The sequence below is a fragment of the Corvus brachyrhynchos genome, unplaced genomic scaffold (assembly GCF_000691975.1).
Source record: "Corvus brachyrhynchos isolate BGI_N302 unplaced genomic scaffold, ASM69197v1 scaffold136, whole genome shotgun sequence".
Taxonomy (NCBI): domain Eukaryota; kingdom Metazoa; phylum Chordata; class Aves; order Passeriformes; family Corvidae; genus Corvus; species Corvus brachyrhynchos.
Genome location: NW_008239080.1, coordinates 8,951,443 through 8,969,413, shown reverse-complemented (window position 1 = coordinate 8,969,413; position 17,971 = coordinate 8,951,443). Strand labels below are relative to the sequence as shown.

The following is a 17,971-nucleotide window of genomic DNA, read 5'->3' as shown; positions in this document are numbered from 1 at the left end:
AAACAAAAAATCCAGTCTTTAAGAAGATTTTAAACAGAAACTTCCAATATACTTCTCAGTAAATTTTTCTTATGTTTTGATTTTTGATTTAATAGTATGTAACACATTATTAGTACTCTCTGGGCTTTTTTGCTTAGGTTATTTTACACATTCCCCCAATGGATAAGCTGACAAGATCAACTATGCATTCACATGTTACTCTACTGTATATGTAACATAAAGATATATATAAGTTTTTGCTCTAATGGCTTAAGTCTGAAATCTAAGGCTACCAATACACAGATCAAATCTGTTTCTTTATGCTTAAAAATTGGTGAAGAGCCATCAACAAGGTCCTGACATCTTTGACTGAAAGAAATTTAGTGCTATTTAACAAGTAGCTATTATTTTCCCATATTTTACCTCTTCTACACTTTTCCAGTTTTCTGAGACTAAAACACATTGCCTCTGGCAACTTTTAAAAAGAATGCTTCTTTTGAAAAATAAACACAAACTGGAAATACCACATTTGAAGATACTTATTTTGGGAAATTAAACTTCTTCCCCAAAGGAATGGCAGAAAGTGCTGGTTTAACTCATAAAGGACATTTTTTAGCTATGTGTGTCTGATTTTTTTTTACATACAGACATTATATATATATGCAAAACAGATTAGATACTTACCCTTGCCATGAGACACTTCAATAGTCCAAGTGCAGTTTAAAGAGTTTGGGTAAAAATCAGGAAAACCTGGAGAAAGAACAGTTCCACTCTTCCCATGAATATATCCACCACACAAAGCTTAAGAAGAGAAAAAAAAAAAAAAAAAAAAAAAAAAAAAAAAAAAAAAAAAAAAAAAAAAAAAAAAAAAAAAAAAAAAAAAAAAAAAAAAAAAAAAGTCATACAGAAAGCCTATCTTGTAAAAGGGTTTGAGAGAGAGAGAGAAAGTTCATTTTTTAACTACAATTAAAATTAAAAATACAGTCAAGGATTAGAATAAGAAGCTAATTAATCCAAAGCCACAACATTCATGTTTGACAACAATTTGTTTTCACCTACATTAGTCCTTGAAAAGTTTCTTTTTCATCTACAGCCTCTCCTGTTAGTTAGCAGAATAGAAAAATAAGTAAAATTTTTTATTGCAAGTATTAATTCCTATTGCAGTAGTATGTAAGAAATAAGGGGGTTTTTTTTGTGAAGTAACTAAAACAATATTTTGTTGCTACTTTTCTTTCACTAAATATTTTGAAAGGCATACCTTCAACTGCATTTTAACCAACAAAAATACTTAAGTAAAAAGCATATTTTTTCAAATAAGTAAAAGTTTAATGACTACTGCGATGCTCAGGGGAAAAAAGTGTCATTTCCTCTTTTTCAAAGATTTAGACTGTCCCATCATAAGTAATTTATTTGGAATTGAATAATTTGAAAGACATGAGAACTATGCTAGAAAACATTTTATGCAAACTAGAATTTGTTAAACTAGGCTGTTCAAACTTGCATAGCAAATTAATTAAAGTTTAAGATTTGCATGCTGAATCTTATAAATACAGCATGACTGTGCTTTTCACTCATCTCTTGCTGTCCACTTTTTATGTTGTTGTTTTTTTAAACTTTAATATACTAAATATTTTAACAGTAAAACAACAAAACATTAAGATGCTTTTAGTCTTCTTCCTCACATAGAGTGATACACTTTGCACTAAACTAGATGGAAAATATACATGACAAAATATTCAATAAACTTACAGTACCTTTCTGTAGATGTGTGTGTATATATACACATATACTTGGTTTGTAGCTTTAATTCCTTTTTTTCATTTCTTATTAGACTAAGGGTTTTGTTAAAGTTTTTAATGTTTTTTGGATTTATGTAATTTATATATTTATCAGTAAGTATAAGGAAAGAAAATGCTTCCAGCCTGGTTTTACCTGAATACATTTATTTCTGCACAGAAGTATGAATTAAAACACGTTTGACTAAACCAACAGTAAATATATGGTTGATAACATTGCTTAATAATAAATAAAAGCATTACAGACATCAGATTTATAGTGTCATAAATGAACAATAGTACATTCATTCAAAAAGCCTTCTTATTCTGTAAACATCACAGAAGGAAGACTGTGCAACATTACTTAAAGCAGATATTACATATTTCAAAATCATTTACATATTTTAAACAAAATTAAAAATATGTAATTAATGTGTTTGAATTTAGGTCTCACTTGAAAATTATTTTCATGTTCCACTTTGGCAGTACCATATTTTGACAATGACACATTACTTAGAGGGAACTTTAACCACCTTGTCTTTGTACACAGATTTCTTCTTTGTTGGCATGAAACAAAGCAATATGCTTCTTCCTTAGGCATTTATTCTGCTAAATTAATTTCTGAAGGTAAAATTTTGAGACCAACAATACTCTACAGATGACTGCAAAATGCTCATTTCCACTTCAGTTAAATCTGTTACATTCTGAAAATTTGGGTCACAACTTGTTGAGCCTCAAAAGGCAAATACACTAACAGAATGATTACCTAATAGAGTGTGAGTTCTATTTTTAGACTATTTAATACAACGGAGTTTAATCTGTGAGGAAGAGACTGAATATATGTTGAACCCTTGTGTGTTGCTTGCCTAAAGAACATACTCCAGAAAGGCTTGACATTTCCTCATACACTCACACTGAAAGTGAGTGAAGGACCTGGGAAATAAAAACTCTCTTTCAATGAGTGAAAATTAACTAGATCTTCCTGAAGTTCAACATTCATATGCAAACAAAAGAGTAAAATATTGATATTTTAACTTAAAAATACATCCACACATTTTATTACAAAGTAAGTAGAAAAAGAAGCAAATACTATTCAAAGTTAAGGTTCCTTCGCATTCTTCAATTCACTGTGGCAAAGCAAACAAGGAAAGAAACCCATGAAAACAATGAAAAACTCTAAAAATGCTTTTTATCTGTACTTGTAAAGGAGGAATGAGTTGCAGTGATTACAAGGTGAGTGGGTTTGAACATCAGATTAGCTAACTTCTATAATTAACCTTTGGTGGTTGATATGTTTTGAGCAGGGGCAAGAAGGCTGTAGAGAGAGTTAGAAGATGAAGAAGAGTAGTGCTCCGATTTAACAAAATAGATTGAAACAGAGTGAGAAACTAAAATATTTTGCTGAATCTAAGTTTGTCCTCTGACATTTCACTGTAATCAATGAAAACCTTGGACCTGACAAGCAAGTTACAAATTCACTAATGTAAGTAATTTGCTCAAGCAACAGCCTTTCTCTGCTGTTTTTCTGTGGTTTCTATAAGAGGGATTTTGTAGCAGCTATACAAGATTCCACGAAGAAATTTAGTTGATTCAGGGGTTCACAGAAACAGAACTTAGCCAAAAAATCCAGTTAAAAAAAAAGAACACAGAAATATTTGCGAGTTGTGCCGGTTTTGGCTAGGGTAGAGTTATTTTTCTTCTCAGTAGGGGGCTGTGTTTTGGATTTGTGCTGAACACAGGGTCGATAATATAGAGATGTTTTTGTTATTGGTGAGCAGGGCTTACACAGAGCCAAGGCCTTTTCTGCTTTTTGTGCTGCCATGCTGGTGAGGAAGTTGGGGGTGAGTGGGAGACTAGGAGGAGACACAGCTGGGACCGATGACTGCAGCTAACCCAAAGAAAACCCTGCACCATATGGCATCACGCTCAGTACATAAAGTGGGGAGCAAAAGGGAAAAGGGAGAAGTTCAGACTGATGATGTTTGTCTTCCTAAGTGACCATTACATGTGACAGGGCCCTGCTCTCCTGGAGATGGCTGAACACCTGCTGTCCTCGGGAAGCAGTGAATTAATTCCTTGGTTTGCTTTGCTTGTGTGCACAGCTTTTGCTTTTCTTATTAAATGGTCTTTATCTCAACCCAGGAGTGTTCTCACTTTTAGCCTTCTGATTCTCTCCCTGATCCTGCTTGTGGGAGTGAGCAAGCAGGTGTGTGGGGCTTTGTTGCTGGGTGCAGTTAAACCAGGACAGGAATTCAACATTTTAAAAAATGTTTCATGAAAGCTCTAGACAGTTTCATACTTCATATCCACCAAAACAATTAATAAACTAACCAAAATTTCAAAACAAAAATATGGTAAGAACATTAATTACATAGGCTGATCATGATCTATCTTTTAGTATTGAGTACACTGTATTTTGAGCAATCATTTTGGTATGCAGTATTTAGAGTTTAAAATATAAATTAAGTTTATTGGCTTTGTTTTGAAAGTATTAGTTGTATGGCACCATTTTTATTCACAGTTGAACACTGGCACCCTGTGAGAATATGAATTTTTCTATTTGTGAATATAAGCCTGTTTTTTTTTCAGTACTTGACTGAAAGCTGATACAGAGATGTAAAGCATGGCTTTTAATAACAGTAAAATCATTTTTAAAAGTGTGGATCTTGCTGCAATTGAAGGGAGGTAGTAGCAATGACAAGCTTAATTAGTTCTGAAAAATAGTAGATTAACTTTTGTGGACTTTAAAGCTGACATCTGAAGAGCCTGACACTTACCATCACAACTGGGTAATGCATGATTCCACTGATGGTTTCTTTCACATATGAGAGGTTCTTCATCACTCAGTGTATATCCTGGATCACAGCTGAAGGTTACTGTGGAGCGGATATTAAAGTTGTTACCATGGCGATGGCCATTCACAGGAATTCCTGGGTCAAGGCAGGAATCTGATTCCAGAGTGACACCTGAAACACACAGATTTAATTTTGGCTTTTCACCATTTTTTTTCAGGTAGTAAACAGGAAAAAAAAAAAAACAAACAAAACACAAAACAAGGAAGACAGGAGAAAGAAAGAGCCTCCAAAAGATACTAGTTAGCATTGCCTGAGAACTGATATGGGATATAAAAGCCTTTCTCTAGATGTTGTTACTGACTTGAAGAAGAGTTTTCCAATTTTAAGTTTCATAGAATAGAGAAGTCCAAATGAAATAGAAAAAGACTGGAGCTTTAAGGTATATTTTGTCAATCAATTAAAAACACCAAACCAATTAAAGTACCGGACATCTGAAACCATAGGAAGATACTGCAGTACAAAGTATGAATGCAAATTTTGCTAGTTTATAAATTATATTTGATTATTTCATCTATTCAGCTTCTGATACTGCAGAATTTAACTATGCAATTTTCCTCTGCATAGTTATGATTATTTGATACAAGAAAAAACAATGTCAAAAAAATGCAATTGAAGAGCTCACAAGCTACTGAATTCTTAAAGATATTATCCTATGCATGAAAATAAGGCAAGACAAATAATATAGCTTTCACAATTGTATAACTCTTATCTGACAGAAAGATTCTCTGGTAATTATGTCTTATAGGAGAGATTAAATATTCATGGAGGACTGCCTCCTGGGGGAGGAACCCAATGCAGGAGGAGCGGAAGAGTCTGAGGGGTCCTTCAACTAAGGAGGAAGAAGCAGCAAAGATAATGTGTGATAAACTGACCCTCATGCCCTGTCCCCCTGCACCTCTCAGAAGTAGGTGGTAGATAAAATTGAAAGTGAAGTTCATCCAGAGAAGAAAGGAGGGGGAAGGTGTTTTTAAATTTGGACACCTGGGATCAAGCCAAGTTTATTCCACCACAACCGCCTTCTTCACAGGCATTTCCTAGTTTCTTAGCCCTCTAAAGGTCTAAGAAGGTGCTGGTCCTCTCAGCTGAATGTGCATCTCTAACCATACCTGTGGAAGTTGTACTCTCATTTTACTGCTTCTACCCTGCCCTATTTATCCAGGACTACCATACAGCCTTAGGAACAAAGTAGGAGGAGTTCAAAACTAGGGAATAAATTGAATTATCAGAGCATAAAGCAAAGGGTTTAGAACTATAGACATGAGAGTTGGAAGCAGGACTACAAATGAAAATATCATAAATAATGACTCTAACTTTCACAGAGAAATATTCCCCGTACCCTCCGGCTCTTCTTATATCTCATTTAGAATTCAGTTTTGAAAGCTTATGATCTAGTTTTCATGAGGTGACCCTGACATACTTAAATTCTAGACGAGTAAGTTTCTCTTGACTTGACTGCATATTCTTAATGCAAATGTACCGTGTTAGCTAACACCGTGCATTTTTAGATTCCCTTCATCTGGATAAAATTGCTTAATATAGTCTCAAAGAACCCATTTAAGTCTATAGTATTCTGCACTGTAAGTGCCCTTAGTAATTTCATCTATATGAAATTTTAACTTTGATACATATTATGTTTCTTTCAGACAAATCATACTTCATATTTTGAAATATGTTAGTGGAAATTAGTTAGATGGAGGTCCACAGCAGCACTCTTAAAATTCCTTCCTCTTAGAGCAGCCTACCACCCTTGCCTGAACACATCAGCTGCTTTGGCATTCTGAGTCATGCATAACAGGTAAACTCATCAGTTTCTTTTTGAAATGATAATTCTAAATTACACTGACTCAATTGTTTCACATTTTTGCAAGAAGGCCAAAACCTATAGCAAATATCAGCTTCCAACTTCAGGACTGAAGTAGTAGTGTTATATAAATAAATTCAGCTCAGGCAACAGAGTTTCATTCCCAGGGAAAAATATTCAGTATGTAAGTTTCAGCAACCATGAACACAGCTGAAAAGAAATAATTTTTCTTTGCCTCTTTGCATGAAGATTTGATTCTTTTTCTTAATAGGAGATAACCTAAGATAAACTAAATAATGGGCAATACTGAGAGTCCTGACTACAAAAAGGTGTGAGAAATTCTGGCCCAACAGTGATAAATTTGGTTGGAAAATTATTGTAAAGAGTTGATTGAGAAGGAGCATAGGCAGTAGACTCTAGTACAAGCTGCAATTATTAGCTACTAGGACCATGACACCATTATCATGCCTTACCCCCTGCCTGCCAAGTCATACTTTTTCTAAAGAAATACAAACCTTTCAATTACTCCTTACGTGTCATACTTTCCATGTTAGCAGCCTCCGATGCTTTTTAAACTGTGTTACAAACTGGACACAATAGTCTCCCTGGTCATCAAATGAAGTGAAATAATTTTTGAACAAGTCCTAGATAAAACAGTCCCGTTAAAAAAAAAAAAAAAAAAAAAAAGTATTTTCTGAAATTGCCTTTTGGTTTTTTTATGGTTAAATACAATGTCTAGAAGATTCAACTTTTTGCAATACTCCTACATTTTTCTCTAGATTATATTAATTCTATGTGACACCCAAATCTTTTTCTATTGTATCTCTATTTTGTATTTGTGCATGTCATTTCTCCTTCCCCATTTAGGCTTAGCATGTTTCTTTATGGAATCTAATTGGGTTTTTTTCAGGCTCTTTCCTCAGTTCATCTAGCTTGTTTTGAATTGTAACCTTCTCAGTCACATTGCTTGCTATAATTGTAGGTTGGAATCATCCTCAGAAATTGTAACTGTTCTTATATTGTCACCAAAATCATTATTAGAATATTTTTTCACAGTATCACAGAAATCATGTAACAATTTAGGGTGGAAGGAACCTCTGGGGGTCATGTAGTCCAAGCCCCCTGCTCAAGCAGGGTCACCTAAAGCTGGTTGCACAGGTGGATCCATTTCTGGAAGTGTTTTTCCTATCTCCAAGCATGAAGATTCCACAGACTTTCTGAGCAACTTTTTCCTGTGCCTACTGTACCTTATTGTACAGTAATAAGTTCATCTACACTCAATTTTTATATTTTCTCTGAAAGAGTTCTAAAAGCTTTATGAATGTCAGCACAGAACTGTTTCCTCCCCTTTTCATTCCCAAATCTACAAAAGCAGTTAATCTGTAAAGAAAGAATTTAAAGTGGTTTGACATAATCTGTTTTTATCAAATACAAATCATTTATTTCTTATAATTTTGTTTATCAGCATAAAACTAGTACATTTCAAGAGTGAAGATAAAACTAATGTCCTTGATCCTTCTGGTCTGAATATTTTCTGGTTTATTTTTTTTTTCCCATCCTTGTTTGGAAAAGTGTGTGACCTGATTTTTTTTAAACTTCCTTACAGTTTTGAATTTTCAGACATAATTTTCAGTGGAATGGTCCTTCTGCTTTGCCTCTGAGTATAGCACAGGGAATTTCAACAGCCCCTGATGAATAAAATATGTTTCATTGTTTCAATACTGTGCAGTACCCTCTCTCTATATGCTGTACTATTACCTTGAAAATGTTCACTTAACTATCTTAAGTATATGGCAAAAATTAAGCTTTTCTGCTAAAGTTGCAAAACAGGAGCAAAACATTTAGTCTTCCCTGTGACAGCTGATGTTTGGTCAAACTTTTATTGAGCAATTTTTATTTTTTCCCTTATCTGAATATATTTATAGGTATTTTTGTTACTGTCTTTCTGTCTCTTGTTCTTGGAACTAAATATGTACTTTAGATTTTTGTATTTATCCTAAGAGATCTGTGTTATTATTTGATTGCTATCTATAGCAATGTTTGAATATATCCAATATCTACATTATTAACTCTTGAGTTACATCATTAAAATGAATTTTAAATAGCTACAGAAATCTTTCTCAAAAATTCAAAAATTAAATAAAAAATTTTAAAAAACCCTTGCAGAACAAAACAAAAACAACAACAAAAACCCAAAAAAACAAAAACCAAAGACAAACAAACAAGCAAACAAACAGAACCAACCCACCGAAAAACAGACAATACTTTTCTGTTGGGCTTTTAATACAATCTCTTTCATAAATGACTTTCAGAATTCATTTGTAAGGACTCAAGGACATTCACCTACCAATCTGCCAAATTTGGTGAAATTTAGATTTTTGATAACCCTTAATTTAACCACCATGTTGCTCCATTCTTTAATTTCTTATGAATCATAAACTCTATTATTTTATGGTCACTTTCACAAAAACTGCCTTTCCTATTTAGCCTCTGTATTGTTTTTTCTTAGTCATAGTAAAATGGATTGCTGAAACAAAAAACCTTCCTCAATATTTCAAATCTTTTTCCATTGACTGTATCGTGCCACAGAAAATTTTGTGAATCTTTTCCTCACATCCAGACTATTCAAAGGATTATTTTTTCCTCAAATGAAAATGTAAGGAAGAATTTGATGCTATATTATTATCGCTAAGATTGATTGTGGGCTGTCTGACTGATTTTAAGACTATGTCAAATCCCTGACGATTGCATGTTTCTGAGCCTAAAAAGTTCTTCTCTGAAACCTAATCTAAACAACTACCTAATTTTATACAATGTGAGTAAAAGATTACCTCTATTTTCTTATTATTGACAACTTTTCATTTAAGAAAAATCGCAATACTAATTTTGTAGATTTTTTTCAATGGCCTCAATAAGGAAAGTTTTTACTAAGATGGGTAATCTTTGATGTTAAAACAATTTCCCTGTGTAAGAGAATTACAATGTTTATCAAATACATACTGATGTAGAGTGTAATATGACTGTCTCAATGCATGACTAAAATATGATCTATTTTTCAGATAAATTTTAGGATAGAAGGAAATATTAGTCCATAAAAAGCACAGACTTTTAAGTAAAGCATTTGGGTTTAAGAAATAATTGATCAATTTGGTTTGCAAATTGTCATGTTCTCTTATTTAAGGAAAGAAAAATTTCAAATATACGGTAATAAACAAAGGAACAATTTACATGGAAGCAATCTGCTTGTAAAGCATTTCTATCTGTTTTCATTTAAGAAAAAGACTAAGATTGCACAACCTACTTCACAGAACAAGGAACCAAAAACCCCCCACAAATACAAGCAAACAAAAAACCAGCTACCCAACTAACTAAAAAAACCCTACCCAAAACACATAACTGGGGAAGTTGAGTGATCAGGGATATGTGAGGCATGAAGCACGCTTGCCAAAAGAACATAGATTAATTATTTTTAACGAAAGAGAAATATTTTATCAGGAGTTTTACTTAAGGATTATTTTAGGTATTTAATTTTTTTGCTTAGATGGATAAGACTTAATCTACACTGTCTTGCATTAGCTATGTTTGAAGTGTCATCAGAAGGCTGAATGACAGAAATTTAAGGAGGGGAATTAAAAAATTAACTTAACATCCTTCACAGTACCTTTAATGGTTTACATATTTATTAAAGCTATATTACAGGCATATTTTAGCTTAATAGAATATTACTGCCATCTCAGATTCAACTCAGTTTAGCTTATATTGAACCTTTTATTTTAAACAGGATTAAGATCCTTCTGCTTCACAGTACAGTGATTTAATTTATCATCAAAGTTATGACCATAACTGGAAGATTTTTAAGATACTTCCAAATAAGATGGGTATTTGAACTTCCACAGAAAATATTCAGGAAAACATTCAGAAATTTTCTTAGAACATGAAATTGACTACCTTGTATTTTGCAAATGTAAGAAATGTAAAACAAATAGAAATTCTGTAGTGGTATCTTTATAATTAGCAACTTCTATAGTTAAGCCTCCAAGGTCAATCAAAATATAATTTTAGTCTCCTGTGTTCCAGGCAGATTACTCAATGCTTCCATTGGGTCTTTTGACCTGGTTTGGCTCTTTGAAAACACTGGCTTTATCTACTTAGTACCCCCATGTTACTAGTTATTGTGATGACCTTCCCTGTGCTACGTGCACAATTATCAATACAGAGTAAAGGATCACAGAAATGCTTCAGCACATTCACACAGAGCTGCCCACAGAAACTTTTAGTTCTGTGAGAAATCTAGTGTGAGGAAAAAGACAATATGAACACTGAGGCTGTGATTAACTTAAGTCTTGTTGAGCAAATGCACTGACATAGGTGTGAAGTGTTTAGCAAGCTTTCTCTGTACAACTTTTTTGTACAGTTTGGACATTCAGGACAGGAATTGTCTTCAAAACTATTTTCCACAGCATTCTTCTGGAGAAACTGACTGCTCATGGTTTGGATATGTGTAATCTTTGCTGGGTAAAAACCTGACAGGATGGCTGGACCCAGAGAGTGGTGGTGAATGAAATTAAATCCAGCTGGCAGCCAGTCACTAGTGGTGTTCTCCAGGACTCAGTATTGGGGCCAGTCCAGTTTAGTTTATCACTGACCTAGACAAGGGAATCGAGCGCAACCTCAGCAAGGTGGTTGGGAGTGTTGAACTGCTGGAGTGTAGGAAGGCTCTACAAAGGGATCTGGACAGGCTGGATTGATGGACCAAGGCCAATTGTATGAGGGTCGACAAGGCCAAGTGCTGGGTCCTGCAGTTGGGTCACAACAACCACATGCAGAGCTACAGGCTGGGGGCAGAGTGGCTGGAAAGCTGCCCAGCAGAAAAGGACCTGAGGGTGCTGGTCAACAGCAGCTGAACCCAGCAGTTCAGAATGAGTCAGCAGTGAGCCCAAGTGGCCAAGAAGGCCAATAGCATCCTGGCCTGTATCAGCAATAGTGTGGCCAGCAGGAAAGGGGAAGTGATTGTTCCTCTGCACTCGACATTAGTGAGGCCACATCTTAAATACTGTGTTCAGTTTTGGGCCACTCACTTCAAAAAAAGATATTGTGGTGCTTGAATGAGTCCAGAGAAAGACAATGAAGCTGGTGAAGGATCTAGGTATGTCCTGTGATGAGAGGCTGAGGCAGCTGGGATTGTTTAGTCTGGAGGAGAGGAGACTCAGAAGAGACCTCTTTAACCTCTACAACTTCCTGAAAGAAGGTTGTAGTGAGATGGGGGTCAGTCTCCTCTGCCATGTCTCAAATGAAAGAACAAGAGGAAATGGCCTTAAGTTACACCAGGGAAGGTTCAGATTAGCTATTAGAAAATAAAAAAAAAATCATCACAAGAGTGTTTAGGCATTGCAGTAAGTTGCCCAGGAAGGAGAAGGAGTCACTGTCTGGAAGTGTTCAAGAGGCATCTGGAAGTAACACTTGGGGATGTGGTTTAGGGGTGATTATGGTGGTGCTGGACTGGACTAGATGATCTGAAGGTCTCTTCCAACCTTGATGATTCTGTTATTCTATGATCTTCTAATTTGTGTCTAAGCAAAAATTTACACCAGCTACCCTTTAAAATATTGTTTATACTGGAAAAGTGCTTCATTCAGGGAGTCAATCTGCTCTAAAAGATGCTGTGAGACAAAATTTTTTAGCTTTGCTATGACTTTAAAAATTATAAACATATTAGCTTTTTATACAATAGGGTATTTTTTTAATATTCTGTGCAGGGGAACTATATGTAAAAGAGGATGGAGATCATTTACTAGCTTTCTGTCATCTTTACTTGCTCAAGATCCAACCCAACTTTAAGCTTTAAAGTGTACTTATGAATTCTAACTTTGACATTTTATCAGACTACCTAGAGCAACAGCACTGAAATACTAGTGTCCCATGTGTCAGATATTAAATTTTTCAATAGAGGTAAAAAGTGAATATATGAATACTCTTCTAAATAATTTCATAATTAGACCTTTCTCTTTAAGAATGTGTAGGCCAGATATTTTATTACTAATTGGTTTAATTTTTAACATAAAAAAAGATATCTACCTAAGATGGCTTAAAATAAAATACAAAATTATAAATATTTAAGGACTATCTTGTGAAACATAACAGCAACATTTAGACCCAATAAAAACAGGGAAAATCAGCATCTGCAGGTAACTCATGCAGAAACCTATCTACTGTTGTCTTTACATGATTCAGTAGCCTTGAAGTTTATCGTACTATTATCTGTTCAGCCATTACCACCATACCTAAGCCGAAGTTAAAAGAAACTATGCAGAATTTCCATGTTTTGATGTGGCTCTAAAATATGTCTGGACACTATTCCAGATTCAATATTACAGCACATTTACAGCAATCAAATTAGTTTCCAAATAAGAACAACAGATAAAAATGATGTTACTAGGTTGGCACAACCACAGTAAACACACAAGCTCTCTTCAGTAAATAATTCAGTGAATGGCTGTACTATCATATAAAGACCAGTGTGACTTCATACCATTTAATATACGTCATTTTATGCATTTAATTTAAAAGAAAATGCTATTATGATGATTCTGTAGTTCATATGGGGATATTATTATTAATTTATTTGCATTTTGGAACAATTATAGATAAGGTGTCCAAGTATGTTCATCCCTGCAAAACATATTAAAACCAGAGAAAGAGAAAATGAGAGAAAGTGAAAGTGAGAGAGAGTAGGGGACATCCAAAGCAACCAAGAAAGAAAAACATATCTTTACCCACTAGGGAAAGTTTCTAAAATTACTTTGCATTTGATTAAACAACTAGGTCAATAAGTATGGAATAACACAGAAGAATAACACAGTATGGAATAACTGAATAACAAAGAAGAATTCATGAAGAAAAAATTTCCAAAATGAATAGTTCCAGAATTATCTGTCACTACAGCATAGAGTAAACATAATTAGTTCTTACACAAATATAGCTACTGAATTTTATTTGTTCCCATTTGTTTGCTCGTTTTCTAACTGAATGGCTTTTTTCAAGATTAAGTAAAAATATATTCAAGAAATACCAGACTTACTCTCATAGTGAATTAGGAAACCAACACTGGAACGACTGTTGTCTGTAGTGAACAGCAGATACATATAATTTCCAGTACTGATAAGGAACTGGGGTGCTTGTGTTCCATGATATTCTCCAATTAATGGTGATGAATTTGCTGGCCCATCTCTGACTTCCAAAGTATCATAATTAACTTCAGTTTGGAATCTGAAAAGGAATATGCAGGTCAGCTGATAGATAGACGGATGGTGTTTTCTTTAACTATAAGAAATGCAACCCACTTGTAAGTGATCAAGAATACCACACATTAAAATATTACATATCTATAGATCCATCAATCTGTTACTGAGAATAACAATTAAAGAAGGTTTCATGAATAGTTTTCCTCGCCTTGTTTTGCGGTATAGTATAAATTCGTAAGGGATTCAGAATACTTCAGATCAGCCATATGACTGGCCTTTAGAAAAACATTTTTCTAAATCTGGGTCCAAAAATGCAAATTGTCTCAAACAAAATCGCATTATGAAGATCCAAGAAATTTTTTGCCCTCAGATTAAAAAATAGGTGGACACCCTAGGAATATCTTCAATAACATTTAATTATTTCATCCCAATAATTTCGTTATTTGATATTTTCTATTTGGCAAAAGTTGTTTTATAGACAGTCAACTGTTCATTTTTTTTATCCAAAGATTTTATTCTAACATAGCTTGTTACTTTACTTTTATGTAATCTTTTTTGTTGTATGAAATAAAGCAGTAAAAATCCACTAGATTTAAATCAAGCTCTCAATTTGAAATTTGTTACAGTTATAATAAGCATGACTTCTTAGATTACTTTAATGTGTCAAAAAAAACCATGTAATATAGACAAGAATGGAGAGCAAGGAGACTAATGAGGGTTGATTTAGAAGAAAAAATAACTTTAAAATCAACACCTGAGTCAATGTGTCTGTCAATCACTAACCCATATCACATTTCTCCAGTTCATAATGGATGTCTACACGTGCAGTCATCTACTACTAGTTTTTAAATCAAACAGCACAAATCTGCTCTTTCTCTAGATGAACTTGAACTGTCGCTTTTTACATCAGATGCTTTTCAAGATAGTTTGTGGTTATACCAGATTCTGATATGCTGTAGCATCTAAACCATGCACACATAAATTTTCCTGTCAATGAAGTTTGTGCTATTACACAGATATCTATACCGGTCTAAATATATTTGCATGCAAATTCAATATTCTTATTTTCATCTTTCAGAAGTGCATATGTTCTGAGATTTTTCTCTTCTATTCCCATAAGGCTTATTAGTTCAGAGCAACAGAAATCCCTACGCAATACAATACTTTTTTCAAAGTGAGTGCCCTTAGCTGCCTTGCCAATATGGGACACATTTAGGGGGTCTAGAGATAAGAAATGGCATTCTTGCAATTAATGAAAACTGCAAAATATTAAGCACTCAAGAAAGTGGAAATATATTTGACATTCCTTCAAAGTGTAAATAAACTTTATACTTTGTCAGGCGAGGATGACAGAATGACCAAGCTCCCACCCAGGCCATTACATTTTACAGAACAAATAGCATTGGTCTTGTAAAAACATCTTCACAGACACATCAATATGGGTAAGAACGAGTTCAGTTTTAGCAAGTATTTAGTATTCTTTCTAGTTCTTCTCCCATGGTTCTCTGAAAACAAAAGCACAGTCAGAAATCAGAAATCTTTTGCTTTCCTATCGGAACTAATGACTGCTGGGAAACTGACTTAGGCACTTCATATCATTCCTTCCTCTTCACACAGAAAACTCTAGATTTATGGTACTACCTACTTTATTCAGACACGCTGGATAAAATCCAGATTGCTTTTACTGCTGTCTATTCACTCTGACAGTGGAATACAGGGCTTGCAGGTTTGCTGATACATTAAGCCTTTTCAAGGCCCATTTCTGGCAGTGAAATAGCTAGCATGGAATGGCCTACATCCATATTATTAAATACATCTTTTAGCTTCTAAAAGAAGGAGATACTATTCAAATTTCCTATTATGAATGGTTGCTTGCCCACACTAACTCCTGGCCATGTTTGATAATTATTTGGGAGAATGCTGGTTGACAAACTCAAGAAGCATGTTGGAGCCTATTTCAACAATTTAGCTGCATAAACACATGAGTTTTTGTGTCTGGAAGGGCCCACTGATTCTATTTAATTTACCAAAATAGACAGTTACAGAGAGCATCACTAAAGTACTTGACAGTTTTTCAGTACCCTTCCATAATTTCAGAGATCATACATTGATTTATCCTGTAGCAGAATGATGAAAACAGACAGATACTGCTAGGCTGTTTTAAATACTTTATTTGTACTCATAATGAATAGACTCAAGATCAATAATTGAATAGTTCAATTATTTTGACAGCTATGTTTGTGAGGGAAACTAATTAGGAATAAAGTGCTCTCAGCCAGCAATTGCAGTTTTCTTAGCAGGGCAGTCTGACAACAATGGATGGCAAACCCTTGCTGGAGACAGAAAACAGAAAATAACTCTTACAGCAATTGCTACTGTGACAATGATCTTTATTCCCAGTAGGTTCCTGCTCCTGCCAAACTCAGATGTGACTTTATAATTCACTTGTCTGGTTTTGAGGGTTTAAGAGAGTGAGTTGTTTTTCGAATTGGGTTGGGCTTGTTGTTTGTTTTTATTTTCAGTCTTTGCATTTTCCCTAAAGTGATAAGACAATTTGTTATTGGATGCTCTTCAACACTACTGAAAGAAACCCTAATTAAGGGTTACTTTTTGGGTTTTTAGTTTATTTTAATGCTTATTAGCTTACTCATATTAGTATAAGGTAGGACGTCCTCCAAATGTACATAGATAATTTTTATGTTATACTATTCTTCATACAGTTAAGTAGGTTTCGGATAAAGACGTTAGTTGTATAAATTATCAAATGATTTTTTATCAATATTCAAAGTACCAAAGGTCTTCAAGTCTTCTACCCCTTTCTTCATGGCTTGAATCAATTAGATTTTACTTTTATGTTACCCTTCCAGGCATTAGGCACAATCTGAAATGCAAAATGTACAATAATCATAGGGTCACGTAGTCATTTGCTGCTACTTCTGGAAAGTTTCTAAGGACTCTGGAAAGTAAACTCCAAGTTATTGTTTAATTTCATTGCGGTTCAAATTGTACACAAAACTCTAGAATTCTGTCAATGGAATATGAGTGTGCATCTGTCTAAAATTAAGCAAATTATGTTCTTAATTTGACCACATGTCACAGAAGCCTATGTTTGTCATTAATTTTCTCAGAAATATTGTCATCACACTGTTAAGGTCATGGGCATTCAAACATCTGCAACTTCAGGCAATGCATTTCCTTTCATAAAATTAAAATGCTCCATCTTATAACTAATACTGCTATTTCCATTTAGGAAGACATCCCTGAACCTCAGGCTTCTGATCGTTAATTAAACAAACAAAAAAAAAGCTTGCAAATAAATATAAACTTATAAATACTATAAAGTCTTTAATGAGAAAATAGTCAGCATCTTAAAATTCTGGAACTTCCTGCCAAATACAATGGAAGCAAAGAACCTTTAGTTGTTGTAAGAAGTAACATGATAATTTTATAAAAACTGTTTATAAACAGTTCCCATTTTTCTTTGCTATTTGTCATTATCTCCTTTGTTGCCAATCTTAATGTCTTTATAATAACAATACAAATCAGGACTAGAAAAGGATATGGTAAACAATATACAACCTATTTTAATATTCTCCCCTACATTATATATTGTGCCCCGAATCATGTTTACAAGAATCTTCTATTTATGTGTTAGTTTTCATTCTGATCTCTTGACAGTTACCAGAATTTTAGCAGCTCATTGACCAGTGTAAGTTCAAAATATGTTGTTTTATCTGGCAAGATAGTATTTTTTTTATATATGTATGATTCAATTTGCATTTATTTAATCTACCTGCAATGTGGTTGCCCATACATCCAGTCTTGTAAGAATCTTCAGCAAATCATCAGTCATACCTTGTTTTTAATATCCTGGAGAGCTTAGTATTATTAGTCTAATTTGCTCCATTTTAAGATCATTTTTGTATATGCTGAACGAGATCTCTATAGAAAACCCAAAATTTCACTGTGAGACTTTTATCAACTGTTAGTTTTTATCCATGTAATGTCCATTGTATTAAAATGATTCTTAGTCTTTCAATAGCTCTTTGCAGCGTGAAATGCAAGATACAAGATGTGCATTTTGAAGACCCAGATGTGAGAGACAAAATGGTTATTGGCTTAAACATTGTTAAAATCATTGGAGGACTTTTGCCTGCTACAGCAAACTGCAAAGAAGCAGCTGTTCATCTGCAACCACCAAAGCCCACGCCTCCCCAAATATGTCTACTAACTGGAATTTAGACTGTGATGAGAACTTGAGGTAAGATAAAGGGGGTACTCTTGTCCAATCACCCCAGGTCTGGGAAACAGAATGTATCC

At 34.1% G+C, this 17,971-nt stretch overlaps 1 protein-coding gene across 1 annotated transcript in view; it reads right to left on the bottom strand.

Moving 5' to 3' along the window:
* Positions 1–17,971, bottom strand: part of CSMD1 (CUB and Sushi multiple domains 1) — a 1,107,925-nt gene that overhangs the window by 238,721 nt on the left and 851,233 nt on the right. Inside the window, exons 17-19 of the mRNA XM_017739215.1 lie at positions 13,489–13,676; positions 4,532–4,720; positions 664–780 (exon numbers count right to left, since the gene is read on the bottom strand). Coding sequence (XP_017594704.1) covers positions 664–780; positions 4,532–4,720; positions 13,489–13,676 — 494 coding nt within the window. The remainder of the gene's footprint in view (positions 1–663; positions 781–4,531; positions 4,721–13,488; positions 13,677–17,971) is intronic.